Source organism: the organism of the source record quoted next, unplaced genomic scaffold, assembly GCF_019419815.1.
Source record: "Pyrus x bretschneideri cultivar Hongxiangsu unplaced genomic scaffold, Pyrus_bretschneideri_v1 Contig18, whole genome shotgun sequence".
NCBI classification, from domain to species: Eukaryota; Viridiplantae; Streptophyta; class Magnoliopsida; order Rosales; family Rosaceae; genus Pyrus; species Pyrus x bretschneideri.
This window is the reverse complement of record NW_025999479.1, coordinates 7183484-7209400: the sequence shown is the minus strand read 5'-3', so window position 1 is coordinate 7209400 and position 25917 is coordinate 7183484. Positions and strand designations below refer to the sequence as shown.

The 25917-nt window shown below is 36.1% G+C and overlaps 2 protein-coding genes and 1 pseudogene across 4 annotated transcripts; all 3 read left to right on the top strand.

Moving 5' to 3' along the window:
- Nucleotides 1-1973: 1973 nt before the first annotated feature.
- Nucleotides 1974-6375, top strand: LOC103967753 (formin-like protein 6). The gene is given in 6 exon segments (XM_048582043.1): nt 1974-2097; nt 2100-3370; nt 3372-3406; nt 3490-3689; nt 4740-4981; nt 5077-6375. Coding segments are annotated over 6 exon segments (2664 nt in total). The 3' UTR covers nt 5869-6375.
- An 11248-nt stretch (nt 6376-17623) lies between these two features.
- LOC103967754 (cyclin-D5-1) lies at nt 17624-20402 on the top strand. Of its 3 annotated transcripts, none has more exons than XM_009381054.3 (6): nt 17624-17958; nt 18574-18863; nt 18953-19039; nt 19146-19440; nt 19524-19657; nt 19732-20402. In XM_009381054.3, the coding sequence occupies exons 2-6, from the start codon at nt 18597-18599 to the stop codon at nt 19936-19938; spliced, it is 990 nt and encodes a 329-aa protein (XP_009379329.2). In that variant the 5' UTR covers nt 17624-17958; nt 18574-18596; the 3' UTR covers nt 19939-20402. The 3 variants fall into 3 exon arrangements, with proteins under 3 accessions (XP_009379329.2, XP_048437999.1, XP_048437998.1); XM_048582042.1 differs by having other exon boundaries at nt 17627-17960; nt 18526-18863; XM_048582041.1 differs by lacking the exon at nt 17624-17958 and having other exon boundaries at nt 17974-18863.
- A 1551-nt stretch (nt 20403-21953) lies between these two features.
- On the top strand, nt 21954-25295 carry LOC103967762 (annotated as a pseudogene).
- Nucleotides 25296-25917: the final 622 nt, after the last annotated feature.

The following is a 25917-nucleotide window of genomic DNA, read 5'->3' as shown; positions in this document are numbered from 1 at the left end:
GTGGTGGAGCGGGCCCGGGAAGTGGTCCCGCCCGGGCCGGGATGTGACAATTTGGTATCAGAGCCTAACCCTGGCCGCGTGTGTGCCGACGAGGACGTCGGGCCCCTAAGGGGGGTGGATTGTGACATCCCACATCACCCAGGGGAGTGATCCTTATATGTATATTTCCATCCCTACCTAGCACGAGGCCTTTTGGGAGCTCACTGGCTTCGGGTTCCGTAGGAACTCCGAAGTTAAGCGAGAGGGGGCTAGAGCAATCCCATGATGGGTGACCCACTGGGAAGTTGCTCGTGAGTTCCCAAAAACAAAACCGTGAGGGAATGGTAAGCCCAAAGCGGACAATATCGTGCTACGGTGGTGGAGCAGGCCCGGGAAGTGGTCCCGCCCGGCCCGGGATGTGACAATCGGCCTCCACCTCGATGAATGGTAAAATAAGAGTTAAAAATAAAGAATGGACAACAAAACTTTTTAGGGAAGTGCTGCCTACATACCTTAATTCTTACATATTTTTTTAATTTTTAAAAGTCGAATTGAAGAATATCAAATGATAGAAATTAATAAGAAGTGTATAGATATCACACTCAAACTTTTTAATATCAGCACTACATCGTCATCATAGTCCCTTCATCTATTTGATATCGACCACCAAACTAAATTCTCCTCACTTCTTCATTTATTTCGTATCATTCATTTGAGTAATGTTAGAGAGGTTAAATTTGTAGATAAAATTTTGTAAACTAAATGACATAGAAGTTGATTATTAGATTATTACTTAAGGGATACTAAATGCACTTAATTTTTTTTTGATGACACATCATTTAGTTTGTAAATTTCATCTACAATTTTAATCTCCTTAGCATTACCCTATTTATTTAATATCAACACTCTAAAACACCTCTAGTATCATTGTTACTAATCATTTCCTCTTGATTTAAAACACTAATTTGTTGCCACTAATACTGGTCTGGTGGTATTTCCCTTCACTTGTAAGTGAGAGGTCTTAAGTTTAATTCTCGATATAGACGAATTTGAACTAAATTATTACTGATCTATTGTGAGATTTAATTCATAGTATTTTTCTTATAGTATAAATAATATTGTTTAAAAAAAAAAAAGACGAGGATTTTGTATTTAATATCGTTAGTTTTTGGGTCGGCTGTGATGGATGTTGAGTGAGAAATGAGTCAGATTTAAGCTACATAAGAATTTTGCATCCCCTTCACTAAAATAAAAAAATCAAATAATTCAAATTATTATATGAATACAGTCTGACTCAAATCTTGGTATATCCATCTCAACCACAATCATTACCCTACAAACTCAATTTTATTTGAACCGGATGACATCATCTTAATATAGTTCATAATACATTATAATTTTCTTGATAGAGATTAGTTTTCTATTAGGGATTATTTAAACAAAAAACCACTAATAAAGTATTTATGTATAATTTCATTAGTCTAAGACTGTTAACAAATCCACATGATCAAATAAAAAGAAAACTAAAGAAAATAGGTTGAAAATTTTGAGTTTGACCAAAAGCATAAAAAAATATTGTGAATGAATAGTACTATGAGTGATTTTTTAAAATAAAAATATCGTTAACGTTAAAAATCAACAGTAACAGAAATGTTTCGTTAAAACTCTCAATAAAATTTAGGTGAAAAGCAACAAGAAAAAAAAAGAAAAAAGAATGTGGCTTCCTGCTGAGGTCAGCGGCTACTATTGGCATCTCCCAGATCTTGCAGCCAAAAGAAGCTTCGACTCACTCTCTCACTTCACCCTTTCTCTCTCTCCCTCTCGCTCTTCCAATTTCTGTCTTTCCAATCCAACCAAAACAAACAGAAAAAATCCAAAACCCAACAACAAAACCACAGAGAGAACGAAGGAAGAAGGCGACGACGATGAATTGGGTTTATTTTCCGAAACAAAAACAAAACCAGAATCCATCACTCCGCCATTAAAATTCCACCATGAAATTGCAAGCTCCTCCTCACCATCTCATTTTCTCCGTTGTTCTCTCCCTCTCCCTCTCTCTCTCCCTCACTCCCCTCCACGCTCTTCAATTTCAAACGCCCACTGCAATTCACAGAAGAATTCTCACCAGCCCCTGTTTCCAGACAGCTCCTCCCCTCCGCCGGACACCCCGTCGCCGCCGATTCCACCGCCGCCTCCGCCGGACACTTCAAGTGACCAGCCATTTTTCCATGAATTGCCATCTGGGTCGACCCCAGTTCAGACTCAACCCGCACCGCTGCCGTCGAACGCCACCACTGTGCAGAACCCACAAGCGCCGCAACCGACCAAGGGGACGAAGAAAGTCGCCATTGCTGCTTCGGTCGGAATTGTGACTCTCGGAATGCTCTCCGGACTCGCCTTCTTCCTTTACCGCCACCGAGTCAAACACCAGTCCGAGTCTCAGAAACTCGTCAATGGCGGAGGACCCGGTTCCCAGAGATTCGCCGACGACCCGAGAGTCCCACCCTCGAGCTTCCTCTACATTGGCACAGTCGAACCCAGCCACACGTCGACGACGAGCAGCGAAGCGGTTAGCGGACCAACAACTGTGGAATTGAACCGGTCTCCGTATCACAGACTGAACTCTGTCAAAAGATCGGATCGGTACCGGCCGAGTCCCGAGTTGCAGCCGCTTCCTCCTCTGACCAAACCTCCTCAGAACCTCAACTCGCCGTCAGCTATGTCGTCTTCCGATGAAGAGAGCAACGAAACGGCGTTTCATTCGCCGAACTGCTCCTCCATCAGCTACGACGACAGCTACTACACGCCGAAGCAGAGCAGCAACAATGGAGTCGCCAATTGTCCTCCAATTCACGTCGCCAGTTCAATTCCCCACTCGAAACGAACTTCTCCGAAATCGCGGCTTTCGGTTTCTTCCACCACAAGGAACCATGCCGCTCCGTCGCCTCCCCAGCCACCTCCCCCTCCGCCAATGCAAATTCAGACTCAAACCCACGACGCCCAACAGGGAGCTCCATCGTCTTCTAATAAGAGGCCGAAATTCTCCTCCCCTCCACCACCTCCACCAAATTTGGTGCGTGTATCTAGAGCCCCTGTTCCGCCTCCTCCGCCACCGCCGCCGTCACGACCGACGATATTAAGGCAAGTTGGGGATTCAGAAAGGGTTGTTTCTGCAAGGCCAGCCCAAGCTCCGGCAAAGCCACAGCCACAATCCTCCTTTGCAGCAGTCCCAAAAGGGCCTTTCGATAATGGGACAAGAAAACCTGCTGAGAGATTTGTTGATGAGAGCTTGGCGTCGTCAGAGAGTTTTGAGAATGAAGATTCAGGAGGGGCAAAGCCCAAGCTGAAGCCTCTGCACTGGGACAAGGTCCGGGCAACCTCCGACCGCGCCTACCGTGTGGGATCAGCTGAAATCGAGCTCATTCCAGTAAGTAAAGTTCAGCCGAAATCAAGCTAATTGCATAATGTGTGCGCAATCTGATTTTTGGTGATGTCTAAATCTGTTTGCAGGTTAAATGAGGACATGATGGAGACTCTTTTCGGGTGTAACCCAGCGAATTCAGTCCCGAAAGAGACTACTAGACGATCAGTTCTTCCTCCTGTTGAGCTGGAAAACAGGGTTTTGGATCCAAAGAAGTCACAGAACATAGCAATACTGTTGAGAGCACTGAATGTAGCACGAGATGAGGTCACTGAAGCGCTTTTAGATGGTAAGTGATTACTTCTTTCCCATTTCCGATGAGTAATTAGCTCCTTAATTCTGCGTAGCGATATAGAAACTTTGTCATCAAATTGTTTGAGTAATTTACTGAAAGCATATCAATGTTAGGGCTCCATTAAACTAATATGGATATCATGAATTTCTTAATGCGTTTTGGAATTATAAATTAAATGAGTTTCTAGTGGCACAAACTGTTCGGATGCACACATTGTATATCGAGCCACTGTTTGGGAAAGGAAACAAGAGAAGGAGATAATGGAGGATGTCAATACAGAAGTGACGGTTAAAGGCTTAAGCAAGAAGTCATTATTGTTACTTGGAAAATAAGAGTAAAAGCAGTTTAACAGTAATTACCACACACATGATTATGTCAGTTTTGGTTTGTAAGGAAGAAGAGAGAACGAAAGCACTGTAGAGCCATACGAGCAACAACCTCCCTTGTGAAAATTTCATATCGTAAAAATTGAAGTGTTCTGTTAGAAGCAATAGATTCAGGTGAAACCTTTGTCAACAGGAATGCATTGCCCTGTTGATTAAAACTTTCAATAGATATATGAAGTTAACACTATGAGGAATACTTTAAAGTTTTATCCTCTCTTAAAACTGCAAACGCAATAATTGCTGCAACTGATGTTTATACTTGGTTGTGCTCCTATCAATGGCTTTCTTAAAGGTCTCTGGTGCGACCATGCAAGCGTGTCTTGGTTTGCTTTCAATTTTAGCCACGTAGAAATCTGATTAATGTGTGAAATCTGATTTGCACAAACAGTTTAACCCATTATGTAATCACATTCCGATAAACAGGAACAATCGTCGAAACATTCTTATTCCTCAGAACTCAAAATGCAAGCACACAGAAAAGCTTACATCAAACAAAAACAAATTCTCTTTTTTATCGGTGTTGCATATTCACCTCTAGAAAGTTCGATCACTTGACGTCAACGTATCACAGCCACTAGTTGACCTTCTCTCGATCCTCCGCTTTTTGGTGGTATTTACATTTGCTACATCATGTGCATTATTTGCTTATACATAACAGGTAACCCCGAAGGCTTGGGCGCCGAGCTGTTGGAAACTCTGGTGAAGATGGCTCCAACAAAGGAAGAAGAAATTAAGCTTCGAGACTACAAGGGTGACGTCTCAAAATTAGGGACTGCTGAACGCTTTCTAAAAGCTGTGCTCGATATCCCATTTGCCTTTAAGAGAGTTGAGGCAATGCTATACAGAGCTAATTTTGATACAGAAGTGAAGTACCTGAGAAAGTCCTTTCAAACGTTGGAGGTATTTTGGCTGAAATTAAAATTTTTGGTTTTTGACCTCTTAAATCCATGAATATTGACATAAAACCTGATACAAAATATCTTGTCATTCTTCAGGAAGCAAGTGATGAACTAAAGAGCAGTCGATTATTCCTCAAACTCCTTGAAGCTGTTCTCAAGACAGGGAACCGAATGAATGTTGGGACTAATCGTGGTGATGCTAAATCTTTCAAACTTGATACACTTTTAAAACTAGTTGACGTAAAGGCAACAGATGGAAAGACCACGTTGCTCCATTTTGTGGTCCAAGAGATCATAAAATCCGAAGGTGAAGTTGTTGATTCTACAAATGAGAATGCTAAAAACATGCCTGTCAATACCAAGGAAGATGGTTTCAGAAAGCAAGGATTGCAAATGGTTGCAGGGCTGGGCAGAGACCTCAGCAACGTCAAGAAAGCAGCAGGAATGGACTCAGATGTCCTAAGTAGCTACGTGTCGAAGCTTGAAATGGGGCTTCAGAAGGTCAAACTGGTTTTGCAGTATGAGAAGCCCGATATGCAAGGGAAATTCTTCAACTCGATGAAGGTATTTCTAAAAGAGGCCGAGGATGAAATTCTTAGGGTCAAGGCTGATGAAAGAAAGGCTTTAATTCTGGTGAAAGAGGTTACCGAATATTTTCATGGGGATACAACAAAGGAGGAAGCCCATCCTTTCAGAATCTTCATGATCGTGAGAGATTTTCTAAATGTACTGGACCAAGTTTGCAAGGAAGTGGGGATGCTGCAGGATAGAACACTGGTGGGCTCTGCTAGATCATTCCGCATAACATCAACCGCTCCTCTACCAGTTCTCAGCAGGTATAACGTGAGACAAGATAACAGTTCGGATGATGAAAGCTTGTCACCATAAAAATATGTATATGAAGCACACGAAGACACATAAGTTAGAGGATAGTACCACAGTCATCAACACGTCCAAACTGAAGAAGCGGCACCACCAGTATATTTGTTTTGTTTTGTTACAAGCATGTAAAAGGAGTAGAAGAAACGCAGGAGGGAGGGCACTCTTGATTCTCTTTCCAGTATAAACAAAATCCCAATTCAGACGGAGAGATTCCCCAGTCAGTTTATCAGGTAAGTCTCTTGAGATTTTGTATGAGAATATCGGATGCATTGTCCGAAAAGTTAAGCATTGAACGATACTTAGAAGAGCATTACACTCATGCTAAAAGAAAAAGAAAAGGGAAAGAAAAATTGGAAATTACAAACATTTATAATTAGGGTAGGATTCTTCATCTTGATCCAGAGTCCCACACATTTTGAAGGGAAAAGCAGAATGTTTTGGTGGTGGTGTCTGCATTTATTTCACAAATTAATATATAGTTCAATAATAATTAGTAGCTATGTTTATTCTTCAGTATTGTCTTGTTTTTATTGTTCGATGAAAATAATTGAGGGGGAGGAGGAGACATATTGTCAATGTCTTCATATTTATGTTTAAACTTTAAGGACAAACCAAGCTCCACTTCTTAACACTAACCACTTTAAGGAAAGCAAACAAAGACTACATCCTTCTAAAGATCTAATCACCTTTATGAAAAAGAAAAATAATTCTAGAAATAATGAAACTGTTTGTTGTTACACTGAAGGGAATCGGGCTCTGTACGTATCTTAATGACAAGTTTACTTGTTACATGTCTGACCGTATGAGAATGAACGGGGATGAGAAGGAATGGGTATGAAACAAACAACTCTTTGGTTATCCCGTACCTTGATTTTTCGGTTGTCACCAAGATCAATGTGGGACTTAACATATTTATTCATTCCTTAGGTCTTAGTAAACGCATGTATGAGAATGATCTCATTCCTTGTAGGTAGGGCCTAAGAAGTTTCAATTTCGAATCACACTTTTCCAATCAAATACGAGCATAGTGTAAATGTATCATAAAGGAATGGTCCCATTTAAATTCTTGTCACAACGTGCGGTTTGAAACGAAACAAAGCAAAACAAAACTCAGTGTTCCATGCTTCCTTTAACTAAACTTGTAGAGTATAGAATCTCACATCGGGAACTCTCGAGCCTTGTGTTACACGTCTCGCAATATATATGGTCGCGGGCCTCTCCATCCCATTGACAACTGGTTTTGGTTGGACACTCCTAATTCTACAGGGTATAAAATAGACAGTCAATGTCGGCCCAATATTAGTTGTCTACATGTTGGCTCAAGTCTTACACATGAGGGGGCATGTTGAGAGCATAGCCCATTGTTGGTTTCGGTTAGATGGTCTAAACTCAAGCATGCAATGTTAATATGAAACTATGGGGGGAAAGATCGGGGCTTATGGGTCTCGTGGTTGGATCACTTGCTACTGCCGTGCCCACACCAAGAGTTTGATTCTCGCGTCCCCCCTGCACCAGGGAACCCTGCAGTGATGGGAATTAGAAAAAAGGCGAGAGTTTAAGTCCTGCAGGTGCCGCATTCCCTTGCAAAGGAAGCAACCGCCTGGGACTCTCAACCTGCAGGCAGCAAAATGGCGAATTGTTCACAACCATCTTTGTATATGTGCACAGGAGCTCCATTTGCCTCTGAAAATGAGTTGAAACACGAACGAGTTTTAGCCAACCAATGTGGGCCGAGCACCCATTTTATATGTAGACCTAACTCTGCTCCTACTTGGCCCAAACAAGTATTTGAAATGAGTTATTTGTATTCTTTGTTTATGTCCTTATAATGATCATGTAGAGCGCAGTTTAAATCTCTCAGTCCCATGTTTTGTTGTTCATTTCTACTTTATTTTCCTTAAATCCGTTACTACTTGCAAATTCCTTATCCAATCTAAGAGTTGCAAACTTGCAAGGCTTCTTTAATCGTCGTGACGAATGCTCTGAGGTTATCAAAAATAAAATAAAATAAAAATAAACATGGCCCGTATGGCAGTTGCATAGAGAAGATTAAGTGGCCGTTAGGGGTTGATCTTGTGGAGTTGCTTCTCCTTTTTCTGAAAGTTTTGACGTTTTATGGTGTTTGGTTAATGTGCGGTGGGAGAAAGCTAATTTAAAGCAATTGACCAAAAAAAAAAGCTAATTTAAAGCAGGGTTTTTGGTGCCTTTCATAACTGCGTTTTTGCTGTGACGAAAAACTATTGAATTTTTAAAATTTGGTTCACGAAAAACTATTTGACCCAATTAGGAGATTTCCAATGAGCCGAAAAGCTTGGAGTCTAAAGATTTGACTCCAAATTTGAAACAATCTCTCTCCAGTGCACCGAAAAATTGAACTTGTATATAACTTTGAAGTCAAGTGTTGAGTCATATTTGATTGAGATTTAACTCTAGAGTTAAAGTGGGATCCACATTGAATTACACAAAATATAATTTTATTTACTGCCATCAATACCATAAAATTCTTGCTTTACGGCTATAATATTTCAAATATTTACTGCCATTTTTTTTTTCTAAAGAGTTCCTCCTAACATGTATTCAATGGCCATAACATATATCTTGCAAAAAATTAGAAACGACTATTTCTAAAATATCCTATAAATGCATACCTTTCTTTTCATCCAAAGTACATTCTATCCAATTAGCTTCATAACATGGAAACTACTTGTACTCGAGTCAGGAAACCAAAAGAGTCAAAAGGTCTATCATTTTCTCATGAAGAAGATATTGCTACTTATAAGGCTTGGCTTTGTATTACTCAGGATGCTTCTACTGTGGAATCAACAAGGAGAACCCCGATGATGATTTTTTATGTCATGGAACAAAATATACATGTTATCGTGGTTTACGATTTGAAATAAAACAAAAATTTAGCTTTAAGTTCAGTCATTTCAGATGCACAAGATTTAAAAGTTAAAAAACTAAAATGTGTGTTGGAGATCACTTTTGAAGTTAAATATGACTATATTTTTAACTTACATTGGAAATAGCCTTAGGAAACAACAAATCTCACGCAAGAATTACAATGAAAATTTTGAATTTTTTACCCATTTAAGCTATGTTTGATTGTGGGACTTTACCCAGGATAGGAATGCATGTGGGTTTTTAAATCTCACTTACCATTATAAAGTAAACTTGAGATTTATTTAGCTAAATGTGTATAGTTTGGAGTTAAGCATGATCTTCCTTTTCAATTAGAAACTAACGCAGTTTGATAACCTTTTAGTTTTTTTTTTTTTTTTTCCTTTCATTTTTTTAAAACTGAAAACTAGTTTGGTAGTTACTTTTGATTTTCAATTTTAGAAATAAAAAAAAAAACTCGAAAATTGAAAACTACTTTCTTGAGTTTTTAACATTTACCTTTCAGTTTTCAACTTTTGATTTTTAGTTTTTTAATTGTTTTAAAAATGAAAAGTAATTACCAAATGGGTTTTCAATTTTCCATTTTCAAATATGAAACCTAAAAACTAAAAACAAAAATAAATTTATTATCAAATGGCTTCTAAATTATTCACTTTGGAAGTGAAAATGCTACAAAATGATAACTAGGTAGTACACTTTTTGTTTTCATTCTCACGTTTGGTTTGCGCAGTTGTAAGAGTCAGTATTTGATATCAGTGGAGGAGAACAAAATGAATATTAAATAGGGTCACCTAGTGGGTATGGTAAATGTATCAACAATGTTTACTTGGTTACCAAGTGGCAGAAAAATGCACGATCACTCTTCATTGAATTTGATATTAAATGGTGGAAAACAAAAAATTATGCTTTTAAAATTTTAATCTTAACTTTTAAATTAAAATTTTTTCGATAATAAATAAATAAATAATAAAAAAATAAAATCTCAACTTTAGATATTAAACTAACATTTGCCTACACACTTTGTGTGTATGAACACATTTTTTTAGAAAATGAGTGAGAGAGACAGAGGTTTTTGTTTTTGGTTTTTTTTTTTTATTTTTAAAATTTATTTTTAATTTTAAATATTAGAGATATTTTAACATCACCGGTAGGTGAGACTTCAATAAAAAGCAATAAAATTTGAACCTGTGAAATTACATTATTGCCCATCATTTTTTTTGAGTGATAGAAGACTAAGTTGTATTTTCATCCTCTTTTGGTTGACAAAGAGAGTTTCATTAATTAATAGAGATTAAAAATCAGTGAATGAACTTAAAAGATCGAGACTCGTAAACTCATTCCCAATGCATGAGAATTGCGTACAAGAGATCCTATCTAGATCCTCTTTGTAAGGATCTTAGAGATCATTTTATTCTATCTGTTCATCGTACATCGTACGGCGAAAAATCATTTAAATTTTTATTAAAATTAAATACAAATAGTACCTGACAAAATTTGACCATACAATGTACGAAGAATAAATAAGATGTGAAGATCCCCATAATCCTTACAAAGATATTTGAAAAGGATCGTCATCCTCAAATTCCCTCTTCATTCTCATGTGATGTGATACCTTCGTAAAATGAATACCAAGAATTATGGTAATTTAATAATGAGAAGCATGAGAATTGGATAACCAATCCGGCACAAGCATTTCGAGTTCTCCCTTCATAAATATTGGATTACTAAACATAAGATATATATATATATATATGTATGTATGTATATATTCAGACAAGCTATAGACATGTTTCTAAACAAAATGTTGAAATATTGGATTACTAAACCTAAGAATGCGATTTAACACATAATAATTTTAGGACTTTTGATTGATATAGCGCTTGTGTTTCTTATCTTTTGTTTGTTACATTAACATTTCGTCTTTTTGATCATCTAGTGAAAATTTCTTATGCAAAATAAAAATAAAGGGAAATGCTTATGATGAAATCAATAGAAGAGTGACAAAGGATGTCACGGTAAGTTGCAAAAACAAATGAGAGTTCAAAGGATGGTAAGAACAAATAATAAGGAAACAAAACAATTCGCAATTTGATGGTGGAAAAACCCTAGTCTTGCAATGGAACCATGATTTTAACCACCCTTGTCTCTGCCTGCTTGCATCTCTCCTGCAAGCAATACAGCAGCATCATGTTAACGGTCAAAGCTAGTTGCTGACCATCTTGGGCTTCGCATGCCATTTCAGAGTCAAAGGTTCCTACTCTACTTCTGTCTTAGCAGCAGGACCCAAGTTTTGCCGCCACCCATCTTCCAAACTTTCAATATTATATCCTAAACAATATATTACTAATTACTAATATATTAACTAATTAAATAACATATTTTTTTTTTTATCAATTAGTTAATAATATTCAATAATATCCATTGATATGAGTGAGTGGGTGGCAATGACCAATGAGGTCCCCCTGAGAGGAGCGTCTTCTTCCTCCTCCTCTTCGTGCTTCTGCTACCAGTGGCTGGAGTGGTCCAGCCTTTTTAACACGTGAAGACGCTCCTCCCCCTTCCCCTTCCCCCCCTCTGCAATTATAATTTTTATTCACGTGTGTTATCATATCTTCATCAATTCTTTTTTATTGTTTTATTTTCTTCATAATTCCCTATCTCCTACTGTAACTGTGACCCAAAGCAATTCTAAAGCTTTCCACCTTTGGTCCCTTCCAAATATCTACAACTTATTTCTTTGCAAGAGTGGCCGGTAGGACTATATGACTATGTGTTTTGAACTAATTTCGAAGTCACAAGTTTTTTGTCTCGTATCATGGTGCGAAAACTAAAAGGTGAAAACCCGGTCGTTATATAGGTACGTAGTATTATTGTTTATTTATTTTTTTGAAACTTTAGAATAAGTTTTTAAAGATACTTTTACAACAAGCTAACATGCCTATTAATAATATTACGCAAGACTACAAAGATATATTATTCTCAAATTTGTATATGGGATGAGGCGATGCTAAGACCTCCATCAATTAAGTGAAGATAATTACCACTATACTTAATACTAATTAGTAATTAGCACCTATTAATAGAGTGTGATCGTTCTTTTCTTTTTTCTTTTGAGCAAATAATATTATTTATACTAAGGGAGTGGAGAGTGGACCAAGCGTCACAATTAGCTAATAATAAAATGTAGTTCAAATTCGCATTTGGTGAGAATTGTACCTAAAACCTTTCACTTATAAGTGAAGAGAAATGTCACTTGACCATAGTTTTAAGTGGTGTGATCATTTTGATTATGTTCTATTTGTTAATTTTTAAGCAAAGTTTTAGTATTATAAATTGTTAACTGAAGGATTATCTTTGACTTTTAATATCGAACTAATTGAACAAGAAAATCCTTTGAATCTATAGCAAATGAAAGTTGAAATGTCAAGTAGATTTGAGTTCAGTAAAGTTGGTTAGAGTAATGTACAATATATCTCCTCTGTACTCAAATTCGAAACTTCCTAACTCTTCATACTGTTGATGAATTTACTGTAAAATATCCAAAATTTATAAAAATAAAATAAAATATATCCAAAACATACAAAATGCCAAAATCAACGATTGATTCTTTTGTTCTAAAAAAGTATTCTCTTGTCAAACTATTTGTGCATGTTATGGTATTCGAATAATAATGAATTTAGTGCAAGAATGTAGAGGATCAATTGATGACACGCTCCGATCGGAATCAAGACGTGCTGGCCGTCATGTGAAGATAATGTAACCAAAAGTGCAAGTGATGTAAGAAAAATGTGAATAAATTAAAACTGAAACTAGAACCTAATTAACTAATAAGGTGAGTGCGCAGTAGTGGCTACAACCCATAACCACAAATATTCAGAGCATAACACAAGGGTAAAGCAATCGAATTAGAGATGTACTTAATACACAACTGGAGATAAGTTCCTATATTAAGAATGGGGATATGTCAGAATCGCCAGGTAATCCTCGAATGCCACAGAGTAGGTTAGCTATGTAGGATCTGGAGGGGCGAAAAACAGAAGGGTGAACAACAAGTCACGGTCTCTATTTTAAAGAAGAAAAGGATTGGGTTTTCAGACTTAAATAGTAAAAAGTGCTTAGAAAATTTATCCAAAACAGTGTTTCTAACATTGATAAAATAGTACATTCGTGTGTACAATTCTACCCGACGATTACGTACTTTAACGAGATGTACTTTTTTCGTTACGAACCCGATTTGGGTCAAACTCGCGCTCATGCGATCGTATCAACGAATACTATTTAATTACAATAGCGAGAAAAAAATAATTTCAGAACAAATAAACATGTCCACGTCACTTGACAACAAGGCATAAATGTCAATTCACATATTCGGGGAGAAATTACATAGAAAATTAGGGACAGGTCATCACAATTGAGAAGCTAGTGGGGGCATCAACAAGTTGAGTTTTCATGAATATTTGTCCATCCAATTGTAATTAACTTATTTTCATCGTATAAATATTTTATTGGTACCGTACATGATATATGTGCATGATGAAAATACATTAATATCAAGTAAGTCGTGAAGTGGATAGAATTGTTGAAACATTTCAAAGGTAAAAGCAAACAAGCAACTCCATATGGACTGTTATCAAAAGAAAATTTTCTGAATTCATCGGTCTAAAGATGATACCATCAAGCAGGACGGTGGTTATTGTGATAGATTTATTCGTACGATCGCAAAATATAATCATATTTCCACACCAATTATTTTATGATTTATATATGTGTAATTAAAAGAACAAAATCTAGTTGTAGTTAATTAATAAGATAGAATATCCTTCCTCTACTTATCGAAAAAGATAGAATGTCACCAGTGCTATATGAGTCTGGTGAGAGACTGGAGTAATATTCTTATTATAGTTTGTTGCAGAATAATAAGATGGCGGTTAACCAATTTTACTGACAGCCCAGATTTTGGATCTTGCGTCCTTTTTTAATTTTTGTATTGGAGCTATATAGCTTACCCTTTTTTTTTTTTTTTCCTTTAAATAATTTATGCAGACCATAACCTTACACTTGTAAAACAACTCAATTTCATCTTTTGCCTTTTGGCCACACTCAATGTAGCCTAGCTAGCTAGCTACCGAATAATTAAATTCACTTATAGAAATTTTGTAACCTAGGAAAAAAATCTTACTCGTAAAATAGGTGCGACGAAATAGGTGTAATACGATCATAAAAAAAAGGGTTTATGCACGTCTTTGTTCATTTTTTACACTCCTATTAATTCTTGTGATTCATTTATTTATCATTGTTCAATCCAATAGCTAAAAATAAATATGGGTTTGTAAAGATGAAAACAAGGCGATAAATCATTTCCAAAAAAAATAAGGTGTTATATTATGGATTGTTAGTGGTGATACAATTGGAAGCCAAATAATGAAAATATAAAAAGGTCTCTTTAAATTGTGGTTTGCGAAGAAAGGATGCAAGTAGTCTCAAATCCTATTATCCCAGACGTTCATAAAGAATCAAGAGTGATTAATTAAAAGGGAATTTCTCATATATAACCAATATTTAACCTCTAATTTCATAAATGTTAATTTTTATAAAAAAAGATCAATTATAGCATAAAACTTACTTAAATAGACAAAACTGTCCTACAAATTAAAATCAAATTACACAACACCTAAAATCGTTGGAATTCATTTTCATTCAAACTCACAACACGATTGTTGTCACCGAACCACCTACCGCCGCAACACTCTCCCCTTTTGGCCTCTGTTATCCTTTTCCTTCATATTGTTTTGAAATGTTCAATTAAAAAAATTAAAATAATAATTAATTTTTGTTCTTGTACTTTCGGTATGCCTTGGAAACCTAACAAATCAAAAGGAAATATATTGGCAAAGTTGAAAAGGGTCTGGCTAATTGGGAGCGACGACGGCATGCTGCCATATGTTCGGCGATCATCAGGAGCTCTTCCATTTGTCAAAAACCCATCACAATTGCATGTAAGCAAACAAATTCCAGTTTTTATTGCAAAACCAAAATCATAAACAAAACAAAACATTTTCATCCATAAACAGATGGAATTGTCATAATTTTATCTAATAATGTTTGGATTTAGGGTTTGTTATTAACTTTGAGAGTATTGAAGTCTATTCCATTAAAATTTTGGATATATTTAATAGTTTTTATAAAAACTGATATTTACGAAATTAGAGTGTAAATTTTGGCTATATATGATAAATTCTCTAATTAAAACATATCCTTAACAAAAAAGAAGTCCCCAAAACAAGCAGGGAAAAGATGACAAAGTTATTAAAAATTGGTTTATCATGTTTGGACCATCATTCTTTCAAAACTCATGTGCTTATACGAATACAAGTACATATGTTTACCGAATTGGGTACGCAAAGCTTAATAATAATTTGCCTTATCTCAAGGTAAAAAAAGTTTGTGGCAGCTTCTTGCTTCGGGTTTTAAAAAGAAGTTTTTGTTAACGGAATCAAATGTTTAACCTAACTTAATTCTAATACATACATTTCTGTACTCATCACCACTTATTAAATGGTGTAGAATCTACGATGGGAGACTAATCAAGTTAAGTCTAAAAACAATAAACTTCTAACTTTGCATATTTAAATGATATATATCGTGTTTTGCAGAGAACAATTAGACAAGTCAAACTCACTACTTTGATGTTATATGTAAACTTTTTGGGCTAATATATCGTTTGTTAATTAGGTCAAACAACATATTTAAGGTTTGATATTTTTTTTATATATTTTTAATTTTAATTTTCGTAGCGCTTTTTTTTTTTGGGAGGAAAATCATGAATAGGAATATATGTTTCGTACCATGACAATAATTTTGCATGACATTACACAACAAAGGCAGACAAATAGTTCCAGCCGATACAAAACAAGCAAGGTAAAAGGTGTTTTCCCCGTTCTTTTTTATTTTAAGAAAACTAAAAATAAATATTAACAAGTCAAATTAAAAAGATCAATACTGCATTTAGAATTCTTATATTTTTTAGTATATCTATATATTTTTACGCTGAGATGAAGGAGAGTTCGGTTATGCCACATAATAAATAATCTAATTTGATATCAAATTTGCTATTCAAAAGATTCAAACCTAAACTTTTCACTTTCAAGTAAAAATGAATATTATCATATTATTGTTTTGAGTGATTACTATATTTAGAATTCTTAACTCGATTATTTATATATTTTTTGTTGTACATGCTCAACTTCATACCCCAACACCAACGACACACATTCTGTCATCCTTCACACGGAGTCGGGCCCTCTCCCTCTTGTTCCTCAAAGAAAGATGGAAAAAGAAGGCACACAGAGAGAACTGTCGAGGACAATGAACATGATGAACCCTAGAACCAAAGTGCCAAATAAGGCCCTTATAATCAGATAGGACAAAACTTCCCATCCTACAGCTGTCCAAAATTTAAGGGTACCCCATAAAAGGTTAGGATATGATATCTGCACATTTTTTTTTCACTTCTTACACACCTTCTAATTTTCGACCGTCGGATCGGTTGAATTGAAAAAGATCAAATGATATAAATTAACTAAGGATGTGTAAGAAGTAAAATGGGGTGTGTGGATAGCACACCCCAAAAGGTATACTATGTAAAGGGAAAAGGATCCTCGATAGATCATTTTCTTGGAAATCTTAAGAATCTTGTGATCGTAATCGTTTATTGTACATTGTACGGTTAGTTTTTGTTAGGTATTATTTACATTTAATGTTAAATTTTAAATTTTGAAATGATTTTTGACCGCACGATGTACGATCTACGATCACTATCATTGAATCCCTAGGATTCCCAGGAAAATGATCCCACAAGGATCCTTTTCCCATGTAAAGAATACCATAAATGAATACTCACTCATTTTATATTAAGGTATGCACAGCCACTCCTTCTTAGATTTGATATTAAATTAGAAAAAAAATAGACTACTTACTACTACGATTTAGTGATATTTTTTTTACTTATAAATGAGAGTTCTTAGGTTCCATTCTTGTCAAAGATGAATTTGAATTGTGAGATTTAGCTCAATCCCCGACCCCCTAGTACATAAAATATGGTTTGTTTAAAAAAAATTGAAACTCATAAGTACAATACTTCGTTTTATATTTTGATTTTTTTCATAAAATAACTATTTTAGTAACATTCATCTTCATTTATTGCATGACTTAGCTAAAGTTTCACACTCCTTAGTATATATATTGATAGAAATTAGGGAGTGAGAGCATGAGCGTAAAGTTTGAAATTGAATTATTATAATACTTTTAAAAAAATAAAAAATAAAAAAAAAACTCGTCTGACTGTAAGCGTTATAAGGAGCATTTAAGACTTTTCGATTACAAAAATGATTCTCTTAATACATAGTATAAACAATTTATTTGCATAACCCATTTGGGAACTACTTCTACCTTCAAAATCAAGGTTTCAAACTGATTGGATGAATGTAGATCTCCCCCAACAAGTTGGGAGTTATTTGCAATTAGGGTTTTCGAACTTGAATGTAGGTTATCCTAGCTAGGCGTTGCTAGAGCAGCTGATCACGTACAACTTAATTTTTTTTTTTTCAAACATTAGAAAGAAAAATATCTAATTTAAAAAGTAAAAATACTTAACAAATTAACCAACTTAGTATTTTGAAAGGACCAAGATATGCCCATGCAAGTCAAGATATGTATCACATGGCTATGGTATTATCATCTTAATTTCTCGAAAATATTTAGCCTTTAAAATGCCAACACAATTAAATTGCATTTATTGGAGCGAAAGAGTTCCAATCTTCCGCACCCCAACTTTTCAGCGGCCTCTCTGTGGCCATCTCAAAATTTGACACCTGTCCATCACTGACATCACTTTTAAACAGCGTTAACTCTCCCAAAAACGTTAAAAAAAAAAAAAAAAAAATTAAGAACCAGACAACCACCATCGAACCCATCCCTCTCCTCCTCCTCTCTCTATCGTCCTCCGCCTCTTTTGAAGGAAACGACGCAGTGCGATGGTGCTGCGCTGGGTATTGCAGTGCGATGGTGGTGGTCTGGTAGCGAAAGAGAAAATAAGGGCGACAGTCAGAACTTGCCTCAGAGAGAATTCGACAAGGGAGGTGCGGAGTAATCACCAGCGACGCACTCCAGCTACTGGATCTACACCCCGCAACCATGGTAACAGTCTCGCTGATCCGATCTTTAATTTTAGATGAAATCATTTGGGTTTTCTGAAGTTTTGATCTTTGATACAGATCTGTAAAATTGAATCCAATTGTTTTGGTATCTGCCTGTGAAATTGGGATTATAATGATGAGCGTGTGTAACTGTATATATATGAATCTGTATGTATATATATTTAAATTTGTATTGGGGATCATGGTGGTGGGAGTAAGCGGGGACGATTGGGTTTCAGGGTTTAATTTTTTTTTCTTCATTTTTTTTCAAAAAGTTAACAGTGTTAAAATTGGGGTTAGGGTGGACACGTGTCAAACTCAGAGATCGTAGGACGAGTATCAGTATAGTCTAGTAGTACTCTACACACATTATACACTCTAACCGCTTATTTAACTTCCCCTCCCCTTCCCTATATCTCATCCGGTCATTTTGGCGGCACCAAAACCGCCACTTTTCCTTCACTCCCCACTTTCCATTCTGTCTCCCTCTCTCTCTATCTCTCTCTCTCTAATTTTTTTGCACAATCTAATCACCGTGGATTTATCAGTTGATTAGTAAAATGCACGTCCTGGTTTCGATAGTTTTTAGTATCTGTTGATTGTTCATTCATCGTAGATGTTCAGAGAGACTAGGGGGAAATGGGGGACTCTGCACAAACTTCATTCTCTCTCTCCAGCCTTCTCTGCCAAGAAGATGAAACTTGTCTGAGCCAGTTGAAAGACGAATCGAACACATCCGTAGAATTCAACCCATGCTTTCTTTTTGATAACGATGATGAATATGTCGAAAACTTGGTTCAGAAAGAAGCTTATTGCTTTGGATCCAATGGGTTAATGGATTACTCTGCCTCTGGCATGAGCTGGTTGAAAACTGCTCGACTGGATGCCATTGATTGGATTTTCAATGCATGTCACTCTCCCTAAAGCTCTTAACTTTCCCAGATTGTTGTTTTTATATTTCTTGTTCAGTCCCTGAAAGTTTGTGGATTTTGCAGACGGGGGCAGTTTTTGGGTTCCAGTTGCAAACAGCTTACTTATCAGTGACTTACTTTGATAGGTTTCTTTCAAAACTATCCATTGATGTAAGTTAACTAATACTTTTAACGTTTTGCAAACTGGGTTTCTGTAGTATATATGTTTTGCTAGTAATATTTGGATTTTTATTGGTTTTTTTGTTTTAATACATAGGATGAGAAATTGTGGGCTATTAGATTGTTATCAGTGGCATGTTTATCCTTGGCTGCTAAGATGGAAGAATGCAAAATACCAACTTTATCAGAGTTTTCGGTTTCGGATTATGATTTTGAAAGCAAAGTCATTCAAAGAATGGAGCTTTTGGTGTTGAATACATTGGAATGGAAGTTGGGTTCAATCACTCCTTTTGCTTATCTGCATTACTTCATCAATAAGTTTTGTGCTGATCAAGCAAGGCCAGAAGGACTAGTTTCTAATGCTATAAAACTTATTATGGCAATGGCAAAAGGTAATCTAATCCCATATTCCCAATTATAATTAAATTTGCATAATTTGTTGCATTTCCTAATCAACCTGATTTCTGTAATGCAGAAATTGATTTAATGGATACTCGGCCGTCGATTATTGCAGCTGCTGCAGTTTTAGCAGCATTTGATGGTCGGTTAACTAGAAAGATTCTGGAGATTAAGATGAATGTGATCTCATTCTTGCAGTCCCAAGATTATGTGAGCCTACTAATTATACACTGTTCACTGATTTTTTTAAGTTAACTAATCTTAATTAATTTCCATTGGAACAGGAACGTATATATTCCTGCTATAATTTTATGCAGGGAGTGGTGGAAAGAAAAGCTAAGACACCAGCACCCAAGTTTTCAATTTCCCCTTCATCAAGCTCGATGGAAGTGCTTGAAACTTCATCATTTGGCACTAAGAGAAGGCTTACATTCAGCGACTCTTCTGATCAAAGTTGCCCAACCAAGAAGGTTTACGATAGAGGTTTTTGATTAATTTGTTGGTTTTTTATTGAATTATAGAGAGGGAAAAATAAATGACTCATGATATTTTAAAAGATTGGGGGGGGGGGGGGGGGGGGGTTTAAATTATAGGTCTAATGAGTGCCATAATTAATTTCTACCAATTTATGGTATATGTGGTTTGGGATTTGATGATTGGGGTTCCAATTTCCAATACCAAACAAAAGATTTTAGCTGGTGACAACCAAGAGGACGGGAAGAAAAGTGAAAAAGTAAATAAAGTAAAAAGTAAGAAGAAGTTGACTGAAGTTTGTGGATAGTAATTTTGAGTAGTATTTGCTTTCAGAGTGCCACTATTGCTTACCAACGTTTTATTTTCTTCAATTTGTTGTTGTTTTGGGCATGGTTTTTTAATCCGTGGCCATGACGATTTGAAGAAAACAGTTGTATTTTCGTTTGCGATTATTTAATTTAATTTATTTATTTGTGTTTCATGATAGAGAACATTAATTTATAAGTACTTATACATCACTAGCTAACCCTACTTTTATGGTAAAAAAAGGGGGGCGGGGGGTGGTTGGGATGCTTCCTATCTGTCTTTCTAAAGGCTGAAAGCCATGAGGAGTGAAGAATTGTTTTTGCTTGATTTGATATGTCTATGTTGTATTTGGGCCACTGCAAAAAATTATATACATATATAAAGGTGATGTGATTATATTTGCTGGGAATGTTGTGTTTTCCCTTTTGATGAGTGGGAAACTACTCCCCTTTCACTATTAGGGGTTGCACTTTCGCCTGTAAAGGTGCAAGAATCGAACTCTTGACGTGAATTTGAGAATATGTGTGCTCTCTAGAATCTTTAGGTAGATCACGCCCTATACAACAAAAGAAAATGAATGAAGAAAATGAATGAAGGTCGGGGTATGATTTGCATGGATGGGGCATTTGAATTCACCAGAAAAGCAATTGCTGATATTTGCAACCATTTGAGAGAAGTTGTAGGACCCAAATGAACCATCATTATGAACATAGAGACCCAAACATTTGGGGTAGGGCGGTTGGATTTGGGTGCATAAGATTCATAGCAAAAATGGTGTCAGAAGCCTCACATGCTTTCTTAGGATTCATAGGCCAGTCTGTCATAGTACACCATTGTATTTTAGCCTGAACCAGAAAACCACACTGCCTGCTTCATAATTCTGTTTTCTATATATATTCGTGTAAAATTAATTTTAAAAAATGGAAAAGATTTTTGCACACCCCCTGCTCTTTCCTTGTGCGCCCCTTACTGTTTCCGGTCTTTGGATTGAATGAATTGGGAGGAGAATTAGTGGGTGAAAATTAACTGGAGTGTGTAGAAGGAGAAAAGACGTGTATTATTTAGGGCTGGGAGTTTGTGATGCAAATTTGGGTCAGACTCATCTTCTGGCCAATATGTCTCACTGTATCACGGGGAAGGAAACCAACCTCATCAATGAAAGTATACATAAATTCTGTTTAGCTTTTAAATTGCATTCTGCAGAAATTGCTGCTGTCGTTTTTGGTTGTGTGTTTTTACTTTCAGTTTTAGCATCTCTATTTAATCCCTTGGGTTGGAGACAGTTCAGCACCTTCACCCTAAAATAGCCTTGTATTTAATCCTGTGCAGAATTGGGGGTCAAACGTGGTCACAAAATCCACCCAAAATCTACACACAATTTGTCTTGGATTATTATTTGGCAAGAGATGTCACATGGCACGATAAATATTAATACAGAGATGTGTACGGTTAAACAAAAGTGATATATATATATATATATATATATATATTTAACAAACAATATTATTTACAATAAAGGAGGAAGAGGTGGGCTTATCCTCATAATAAGCTAGTAATAATGTAGTTCAAATACGCATTTGTCGATAATCAAACTTAAGACCTCTCACTTAAAAGTGAAGAGGAATATCTCTCGACTGTAGTACTAAGTCGCAACGAAAGTGGTATTTTGTGATCTTTAATGATAACAAATTCAGAAATTTTAGGGTCCCAAAAGTCAAAACCAATAATGTAGGGAACAAAAGCTTTTTAGTTTCCAGATTAACACCAAAATGAAGTTCCATTATGTTATTAAGATGGTTATTGTGATTAGGTAATTATGTAATTTGCAACCATGTTTGCCAGAATTGCAGGCTAGGATGCTCAGAGGTGAATATGGACCACGCTTTCATACAGATGGATGTTGTTGGCTTATGGTATGAACAAACATTTCACTTCTTTTAAGAAGAAAATAACCTGAGGGGGATTGAAGGAAAATTGAAAGAAGAAAAATGTTGGACATTAACATCTTGAGAGCATGGTAGTTAGAGAGAAACAAAGGTTACTTTCACCTAGCTAGGACTAGCACGACATTCCATTATCACAAAGTTATGGCGTTTTCACAATGCATCAACGACTCACAATCACTTATGCACATGTGAGCTACTGATGCTAGCAGAATTTCAAATTGTCATGAATATGACGTTTTCACAACGCATCAACGACTCACAATTACTTAGCAAAGCTCCGAGCTGTAAACATGCAATCTCCATCTCTCTATTGGTTTGGAAAAGGCAACATTAGCAAACCAATAGAACCCAGTTGATGTTCCATCACCCTATTGCTCCCACCAAGGTTACAAGCTAGAAGCTACTTAATCTCAAGGGTTGGAGTGATGGTGCTTCACAAAAGCAGTGTATCGTGAGTTGGAAGGGCCAACTTTAGTTAGTTTTTACCAATCTCTGCTGCACAACACTTTTTTAGCAGGGGACCCTAGTGTGTTTGACTGTTTGAACCAAACAAATAAACCAAATTTTTTAACAGTAACTAGTGACGACTAGCGAGTTTGCAAAGTTTTCAATAACCCCTTCATATGGTGATAACAAATAAGCAAGAGAAATGACAACCACAGTTTTTTACTCTTTCTATACATATATATTTTTGACTTTCGTTCGTTGAGTTAAAAACAATAAACATGATTAAACAGTGATGTGTATGAAAAAAAAAGAGTAGTTATCATTTTCTAATAAAAAAGGTACACAAAATCCAACACACAAAACTAAGTACGGTTTTAGGCACTCCCAATATGAACTCGGATCAAGAAATGAAACTATTTCTTCCAAAGCTTCAAAATGTCATATTTTTGTTGGTAAAAAAAGTTCTCTCCGAATGAGAGTCTTTCTCTCTATGTTGAGATCTTCTCACTTTTAGTATGAGGATTTTAATTTTGAGCAAATCTGGTGGCTCCGACCCTAGCTGCCGACGGGGTCGGTCGCCTTTCCCCCTTTCTTTCTTCCTCTTCTCTTTTCTTAGCTTCTACTGTTTCCCCCCCTAATTTCTTTACTGATCTGTACTGTTTCTCTTCCCCTGTGGATATCCCTCTTCCTGGCTCATCCCTGTTTCGATCTTTAGCCATGCATCCTGTTGAGATTGTGTGTAGAGTTCCGGTGTTTTTCCCCCCTAACTTGTAACTAATGATGACAGGAAATAAGGTCTATCAGCACTAATTGTAACTAAAAACTTTAGAATCAGAACTTCGACAAAGTAGTGAACTACCAGAGTGAAATTAAAGAACCTTGAAATTAAAGATATATTAATTTGATATGGAAGAAACAACCACACACAAAAACAAAGAAAACTAAATACTAAAGGACGGAACAAGGACCTAGAGAAAAAAAGAAACAAAAATCGGACCATGTGGTATTTTACATCTCTCTTGCATTATTTTTACATTAGTGGCAAGCTAATAATGCAAAAAGGATCTTCAGTCAATATTGGATAGCGATGATAACATTATCAATACGTGAAGGGCGTTGGATTAACTAGATTTGTCATTCTGTTGGTAAAAAGCTTTGTCTAAATTGTTGCTATATATAATCTTTTCGTTACCATGCATATCAGTGCACCAATTCCCCAAAACTTGGTAAGATAGTTACTTATATTTCCAAGAACTAGCTAAAATATACAGTTCAAGAGAGGGATACTTATCATGGGTTCAGAAGGTGAGGCCAAGCTTCCTGTTGTAGATTTAACCAATGTTGAAAATTTGAAGCCTGGAACTGAGGCATGGAAGTCGACATGCAAACAAGTCCAGCAATTAAGCAGTTGAAGACTCTGGCTGCTTTGAAGCCACTTACCACGGAGTACCTTTGGGCCTTCACAACGACATGTTTTCTGTGATTAAAGGTCTATTTGATCTTCCAGTTGAAACCAAATGCCAGAAGAACAGTGATCCCAGCTATGTTAGCCAATATTCTTTCCTTCCTCTCTACAAATCCTTGGGAGTCGATTACGCAACAACTCCTGAAGGAGTAGAAAAATTCACAAATATGATTTGGCCTGCAGGAAATGACTAATTTTGGTATGTTTTTATTGGTTTAATGACCTAATCTAAATTTCTGTAACTTTTTTCAGGATATAATGTAGTATACTCACCATTTTTTTGGTACGTATATATTATGCCTTGCTAATACTGTGTTATTTCTTTGAGTAGTGAAAAAGCTTGTACCTTCTCAAATCTGGTGGCTGAGCTGACTCAACTGGTGACAAAAATGGTGTTTGATGTTTATGGGGTAGAGAGGCTTTATGAATATCACATGGCGTCAACAAATTACCTGCTCAGATGCTTTAAGTATAAAGAACAGACGGAGAATGAAACCAACGTGGGACTACTCCTCACACGGACAAGACCTTCATATCCATTCTTCACCAAAAGGAGGTGAATGGTTTGGAAGTGAAAACAAAGGATGGTCAGTGGTTTGTGCTGAGCCTTCACCCACATCATTTATAGTTATGGCAGGCGACACTTTCATGGTACGTATATAACTCACTTTCTTAATTTCAACTTGTTAGTAAAAGGAAAGGGGTGTATGATTAATTAATTATGGAGTTTCAAATTTTTATTTTATCTTTTGATTTAATTGGATGGACATGAAATATAGAGAGTTTAAGTATTTTCCATCTTTTAAGTAACTTTGTCTTTGCTGGCATGGTGCAATGGCAGAGTGCCGTCTTGTTTTCACCAAGTGGTCTGAAACTGAACAAAACCAGATTATCCATGGGACTCTTCTCATTCCTTAACTGTACAAGTTCCAGAAGAGCTGATCGACGACAAACACCCCTTATCCTATAAACCATTTGATCATGTCAGTTACCTTCACTTCGTTGAAACACCAGAGGCAATGCAATCCGAGTGTGCTATCAAAACCTACCGTGGAGTTTGAGATCTCTTTTGGTTTAGGAGGGAGGGGGGCAATGGCTATCTTACTTTATATTGCATAATAATTCTCTGAAACGCCCGCAGGCTAGCTAGTATGATCTTCAATTATGTACCTAAGTGTTGGTTGTGCATGTAATATGGCTCTTTTGAGGGTTGTTGATCTTAGTTTCTTCTTGGCTTCCATTGAATAAATAAGGTTTATGGTTTACTTTCTTTATAATGTGTTTTTTTTAGTATGAATTTGCAATCCCTTTCATCATGCTTGAGTACTGATTTCGGATTTGAATGAATTTTTACCAATGATAATATCTAGAGGAAGCACTAAAAATTAAACAGTGCAAAACGTTAAAATATAATGTGGTGTGGTCATTTAAATATACTTAATTGAGGAATCCCACAATTGAAGGTGAGCTCTCAACAATATGTGTAAGGCCTTTGATATTCCAAAGGCTAAGAAACTAAGCAATGTTGAGACATCAACAGATAAGAGCAAAAAAATGCAAGCAGTATGTTTATTCAAGAGGAAACAAAAGGAGCAAGTAAGTTTTAACTTCTCACCACTGAACAAGAAAATAGGGAAACAAAACAGAATGACATTGCCAACTAAAGAAAATAGATATGAAAAATCTTCGTGCTATTTGCTACAACTTTACTCATCATCTTCACTGTGTAATATATGATTCAATGTGAATTTTATTTATTAATGCATATAGTTTTATTCAAAGATAAAAAAAAAAAAAAGAAAGATCAATGATGTGAATAAACAATAGTAAGG